This window comes from Triticum aestivum, chromosome 3A (genome assembly GCF_018294505.1).
Source record: "Triticum aestivum cultivar Chinese Spring chromosome 3A, IWGSC CS RefSeq v2.1, whole genome shotgun sequence".
In the NCBI taxonomy this organism is placed as follows: Eukaryota; Viridiplantae; Streptophyta; class Magnoliopsida; order Poales; family Poaceae; genus Triticum; species Triticum aestivum.
Window position 1 is genome coordinate 453,083,214 of NC_057800.1, and position 6,934 is coordinate 453,090,147.

The window sequence follows — 6,934 nt, forward strand, 5'->3', positions numbered from 1 at the left end:
GACGGGGTTGCCGGCACACGGCTTGGTTATTCTTGATGTGTCTTTGGTGCTAGCCCTGCCTCTCTACTTATATGTTGAGCCTCGGGGTCGAAACTTGGAGTAAAAGCCTTCACAATGTCGGTTTCACCCGAAAGGCAAGAGTCCTTCTCGGACTCCAGGGCCAGACGCCGGGGTTCCTGGCGTCTGGACCCAGACGCCAGGGACCTTGGCGTCTAGCCCCTAGACTCCGCAGAACTTCCTTTTGCGCTTTCCAGAAACCTTGTGGGATTTCCCATTTGGCCCAAATAAAGTGTTCTCATACCCAACCATTTCAGGAAACATCCAGAACCCCTTCCGATGAACTCCGGAACTCTTTCGGAGACCAAACACTATTATCCAATATATTAGTATATACCTCCGGACCATTCCAGAGCTCCTCGTCATGTCCATGATCACATCCGGGATTCCGAACAACATTCGGTTACTAGCATACATAACTCATATAGTACTATATCGTCAATGAATGTTTAAGCGTGCGAACCCTACAGGTTCGAGAACTATGTGGACATGGCCGAGACACTTCTCCGGTCAATGACCAATAGCGGAACCTGGATGCCCATATTGGCTCCTACATATTCTACGAAGATCTTTATTGGTCGAACCTTATGACAACATATGTAATTCCCTTTGTCATCGGTATGTTACTTGCCCAAGATTCGATCATCGGTATCCTCATACCTAGTTCAATTTTGTTACCGGCAAGACTCTTTACTTGTTCTGTAATGCATCATCCCGCAACTAACTCATTAGTCACATTGCTTGCAAGGCTTCTTCTGATGTGCATTACCAAGAGGGCCCAGAGATACCTCTCTGATACTCGGAGTGACAAATCCTAATCTCGATCTATGCCAACCCAACAAACACCATCAAAGATACCTGTAGATCATCTTTATAATCACCCAGATACATTGTGACATTTGATAGAACACAAGGTGTTCCTCAGGTATTCGGGAGTTGCATAATCTCATAGTCACAGGAATATGTATAAGTCATGAAGAAAGCAATAGAAATAAAACTTAACGATCATTATGCTAAGCTAACGGATGGGTCTTGTCCATCACATCATTCTCTAATGATGTGATCCCGTTCATCAAATGACAACACATGTCTATGGTTAGGAAACTTAACCATCTTTGATTAACGAACTAGTCTAGTAGAGGCTTACTAGGGACACTATGTTTTCTCTATGTATCCACACATGTATCAAGTTTCTGGTTAATACAATTCTAGCATGAATAATAAACGTTTATCATGATATAAGGAAATATAAATTAACAACTTTATTATTGCCTCTAGGGCATATTTCCTTCAGTAGGGAGGGTTTGTAATGTTGACAGGTAGTGGAGGTTGGATATGATAACCCAAGTAGAAAATAACACTGATGGATTGTGAACACGAAGGGTCAAATTTAGTAGAAAAACTTAGGTGGGTCAAAGGAAACAACCGGTTAGTGTTAAACAACGGCCCATTTTTCACGCAGTATCACCATATCATAGACAGGACGTTTTCTGACTGGTTTGTGATAAGCATCCGGCCGAGCCATGAAGTGCTTATCACTGACGCGTCGGAGGTTGTCAGTTAGTGGTAAAGCTCATCACTAACGTGTGGTCAGTGGCCAGTCAGTGATGAGGGGTCAGTGCTATTCGGATATGTATTTGTGGCCCATCCACTCAAATGCATGGCTGATATGGAGGAGAGAGTGAAAATAGACTTGTGTGGAACAACACATGATCTTGCAAAAAGAGGTTGTTGCTTGAGTGAAGATGTGTGGAAGAAAAGCAAGAGAGGGCATCAGCTATGGAGAACAGGTGAAGAAAGTGAGGAGATAGATAGAACTTGGTAGAAGTATTGCTCCATCTATGTGGATTTTGAGACCACACCAACCTGATGACTCTATAGCTCATGCCAGTAGGGAATCATAACGAGGAAAAGTGGTGTGTGCTACTAGTGACGCTAGTTGTGCAAGCGTCCGCTCGGCATGAGCGACAAATAGGCGCACCCTCTTCTCTGTCACACGCCCCACAACAAAAACAAAAATAAAACTCAGCTAACACACGCAATGATCAAGGACACAGCACAACACATAGCCCCAACACAATTGGGTGAGACAGCACAACAACAACACAAAAAAGGCAATGACATATGGACAAGCTGAGACCAAAATTTGATAACAACAGATGATGTCATCATTTAGATGTACAATAACTATTTCTCATCTAGATGAGCCCTAGAGGGACCCATTCCTTTTTATTGTGATCATCATCGTTGTCCCATTCTTCCCAGATAGTATACCTTTCTTATGTTGGTAAGGTTAGAAACTTATGCACAACACATAGTAATATCTCTACTATTAAAGGGGGGGTGTTATGATCCAAATTCACATGTAAAGATAAAGGCTAACTTATGACGAGCGGAGCTTCGGCTAGTCATCGGGAGGCCCCCTATGGTATGGATCAGTATTGACCTAGGTCACCGCTGTTATATATACCTCTTCTAAGCCGTCGAACGGGATAATTTGATCGTTCATAAATCCCCAATGTTTGTAACCTCTCCCGGTATAGTGAAGTTTGCTGACTGGCGCCCATGGTTTTTCCCCCTTCGTGTTGAAGGGGTTTTCCATGTTAAAATCTCATGTCTCCTATGTTGATTTCATTCTTTGTCATTTGATTTACCTGTCGTATCTCTAACAGAGTCCTGGTGTTTCGTTCATTTCATGCACAATCATTAATACCCAAAGTTCATCTCAATTATCTCTTGTCCAATCTCTGCCTTGCCCAACCTGCATGCAATTAATTAGTTAGACAGTAATTACCCATATTAACTAGACATACATACATCTTTTCTCAAGTACTCAATGGGCTACACAAGATGCCCCATGAGTGCCTTAAGATAACTACGTCATGTTGAACGTCATCAGGTTGTGTAATTATAACGCCGTGTAAGTTTTTTTGCGAACAAACTTCAAACATCATCACAAAGCAAAGAACACGAGAAGTAGTAGAAACTACATCCGTATTTATAGACCACCTAACAAGGACTACAACCATTGAAACGAGCCGAACACGTGCCACTCTCATCGTCTCTCCTTCACCGAAGTCGGACAAATCTTGTTGTAGTAGACAACCAGAAAATCATCATACAAAGACCCCAAAGGACCAGCGCACCAGAACAGCGCAACCGTGGCCGATGAAGAGAAACGTAGATCGAAAGGATCCAAACTGTAGATACACGAGTGCAGATGAACGAAGACATTATCCAAGTAGATTCACCAAATACAAAACACCGAACAAATCGCACAAAGACACACCTCAACATGGCCTCCGATGATGCTAGGCGCATGATGGGGACGGGCTGGCGGAAAGAACTTATTTCATATTCATCGAGCCGTTGCCACCTCACCTTCAACACAAACCTTTCACAAACTCAGAAAAACACCTAAAAACAAAGTAGTAGCCCTTCCACCTTTTAAGAGCCGGAATCCCACATGCCTCCATGGCACTACAACCATAAAAGACAAGGCAGCTCAGTGGCGGCACCAACTGGATGTAGTCGCTTGTGGGGAGTGCCACTGTCTTCGCCTCTCCCTTACCGGAGTCGGACAAATCTTGTTGTAGTAGACAACGGAAAATTTATCATGCATAGGCCCCAAAGGACCAGCGCACTAAACAGCGCAATTGTCGTCGATGAAGAGAAACGTAGATCGAAAGGATCCAAACTATAGATACACGAGTGCAGACGAACAAAAACATGATCCAAGTTGATCCACGAAAGACAAACACCAAACAAATCACATGAAGACACACCTTGACATGGCCACCGATGATACTAGGCGCATGGCGGGGACGGGCTGGCGAAAAGTACTTATTTCATCTTCATCGAGCCGTCGCCACCTCACCTTCAACAATCAACACAAATCTTTAACAAACTCAGAAAAACACCTAACAACAAAGTAGTAGCCCTTCCACCCGTAAGAGCCGGAATCCATCATGCCTCCATGGCACTAAAGCCATAAAAGACGAGGCAAGTCAGTGGCGGCACCAACTGGATGTAGTCGCTTGTGGGGAGCTGAATGGGTGCCACCGTCATCGCCTCTCCCTTATCGGAGTATGATAAATCTTGTTGTAGTAGACAACTGGAAAATCATCATGCAAAGGCCCCAAAGAACCAGCGCACAAAAACAGCACAATTGTCATCGAGGAAGAGAAACGTAGATCAAAAGGATCCAAACTGTAGATACATGAGTGCAGACGAACGAAGACATGATCCAAGTTGACCCACCAAAGACAAACGCCAAACAAATCACGTGAAGACACAACTCGACATGGCCTCCGACGATGCTAGCCGCACAGCGGGGACGGGCTGGCGAAAAGTACTTATTTCATCTTCATCGAGCCATCACCATCTCACCTTCAACACAAATCTTTAACAAACTCAGAAAAACACCTAAAAACAAAGTAGTAGCCCTTCCACCCGTAAAAGCCAGAATCCATCATGCCTTCATGGCACTAAAGCCATAAAAGACGAGGCAGATCAGTGGTGGCACCAACTGGAGGCGGAGAATCCCTAGTCGGGTAGGAGTCGCTTGTCGGGAGGAGTAGAGGAGAAAAGCGGTAACACCGTGTAAGTTGTAAGGCTGGTCATAGTGGAGAGTAACAGGAACATATTATGTTACTCTAAACACATCTCTTCTCATTAAATACATGCCACATAAGCAAATTTGTCTTAGACTGCGCTATGTTACTAGCTAAGTTACTCCCACTATGACCAGCCTAAGCACGTAAATCTTTGGTTTGGAACTTGCAATTGCAAAGTTACAGGTGCAGCAGCAACTATGATAAAATGACGGACGGTTTCTACGGAAATCAAGTTACGGGATGGGTTGTCAAAAAGTGATTAGAAATCAAAGACAGATGGGCCCACCACTAGAAATCTGAGGGGAAGCTGATTTGTGGGAACATGAGTCTGTAAGTCCAATCCGTGGGTGCTATCCGTAAGTGTAGCATTTTAGATAAAATGACCCTGAGAAGAAGAAAAAACTACTCTATGATAAAATGCGTCTGCCTGATCGATCTGAAGGAACAAAATTCCAGTGCTCGGGCTCAAGTCAACCATGTCCACTGGATTACACGGACACTCCGTATTGAGGCGACGCTGAACTAAGCCAGGTACTAGTAAGTACAGTAACAAACCTCTGTGTGTTTGCTAGTCTGACATGATTTGAAGCAACATGTCGTTCCACGCATCGACCGGCCCGGGCAGACACCAGTGGATGCAGTCGTTGGCGAGTACCCGCTTCTCTTCCGGCCAGTGCCCGTACCTGCTCGGGTGTCCGTCCGGCCGCAGCAGCATGGGGCCCGTCGTGTCCATGAGCACCATGTCCACTCCCGCCACCGCGGCCGCTTTCTCCGCCTCCCTGAACTCCTCCACCTGCCCCGTGTAGAAGTCGAGGTCCAGGTCACCCATCGTCGTCTCGTTGCTCCGGTACGGCTGCTTCCGGCGGCAGTCCCCGCCCTTGTCCCACGACCCTCCCTCGAAGTGAGACATCGGCGACAGCGTCCGCACGATGACTTTCGCCTTCACGCTGCCGTGTTCGTTGATGGCCCGAAGCGCTGTCCGGAACGCCATCCGGTGGGAGTAGCGCAGCGTGAGGTTGCTGGTGATATTGAGCGCGACGAAGCTGCCGCCGACGAGCTGCCCCCTCTCGTAGAACATGGACTGGCGCGTGAACCAGTTGGCTCCCGAGAGGATCACGTAGTCGAACCCGGCCACGCCGGACAACCACCTGCCGTCGGGCTCGTCGAGGTAGAGCTTGAACACACCGGAGTTGTTGTCCGGCTCCTCCGTCCTCACCAAGAACGGAGACCAGATGATTTTTACGGTGAAGTTGTAGCGCTCGTAGTGCATTATCTTGATGGGGTCTGTCCTCTCGGTCAACTCCTTCGGCGACGCCACCTGCCACCCAGCGCGCGCCGCCGTGGACATTAGTTAGTACCCGAGCCACCCATGCAAAAATGGATTCTGCTTTCTATGTAACGTACCTTGGACAAGAGGCAGAGTAGGGACTGCATGTGGTTCCTGGCGAGTGAGTCCCCTGCGAACGCGAGCGTCTTGTTCCCGACGAGCCGGAAGAACTTGTCGGCGTCAAACCGCGGGAGGTCGCACCGGCTCGGCTGCCACCGCCACCTCAGGAACTCCAAGTCCGGCCGGCCGTACTTCATGCAGTTCTGGTGCTCCTGGATGTAGGAGCACGTTTCGTTGGTGTAGTGCGGCGGCGTGTCCGCGTCCGGGACCCACTCGCCCTGGAAGATGTCGCACTTCGGGATCCGCGAGAAGTAGGACCCGTAGTAGGGGAGGTCGGAGTAGCTCAGGTACGGCACGCTGGTGAAGTAGGACAAAATGATGAGGGCCGAGACGAACACGGTGGCAGGGACGAAGAGAAGCTTGATGGGCAGAACCATGGCGAGCTGTGGGCGGTAGTCTGATGAGTGTGCACTTGGTGATTCAGAGTACTTAAAGTGTCCCCACACTTGTTTCGAGGAGCTCATAAATGTTAGTACCATAAATGGAGGTACTAGTATTAGAATATTGCATCTTATACTTCATTTGTTTGGATTCATTAGTTTTTTGAATTTTGAGCCTAAGTTTGATTAATAAAATATCCTTTGCTACTTCCTTTCCTCCGTACCGGTGCATTAGGTACCTTAAGATAACTACCCCTCCGTCCAGGTGAATAAGTTATCTTTCATTATGCACCATGACTAAGAAGAAGTGAAAAACAAAAGAATTTAATGTTTATTTGTTAATTAATAGCATTGCATGCAATGAACTAACCACTGCATGTCGTGTTTGGTAGTCTTGAGTCATTGAAAACATGCACGCCCACATCTTTTATTGA

The 6,934-nt window shown here is 46.8% G+C and overlaps 1 protein-coding gene across 1 annotated transcript; it reads right to left on the reverse strand.

Moving 5' to 3' along the window:
- Positions 1–4,586: 4,586 nt before the first annotated feature.
- Positions 4,587–6,502, reverse strand: LOC123058414 (protein trichome birefringence-like 21). Its single transcript, XM_044481144.1, has 2 exons — positions 6,078–6,502; positions 4,587–5,991 (listed from the first exon to the last, which is right to left on the reverse strand). Exons 1-2 carry the CDS (start codon positions 6,495–6,497, stop codon positions 5,242–5,244), a joined length of 1,170 nt encoding a protein of 389 aa, XP_044337079.1. The 5' UTR covers positions 6,498–6,502; the 3' UTR covers positions 4,587–5,241.
- Between the last annotated feature and the right edge of the window lie 432 nt (positions 6,503–6,934).

Coding starts and splice junctions, on each gene's coding strand:
- LOC123058414 (XM_044481144.1), bottom strand. CDS start 6,497: ATGGTTCTGCCCATCAAGCTTCTCTTCGTCCCTGCCACCGTGTTCGTC. Junction 5,992..6,077: donor TACTCTGCCTCTTGTCCAAG/GTACGTTACATA, acceptor GCTGGGTGGCAG/GTGGCGTCGCCGAAGGAGTT.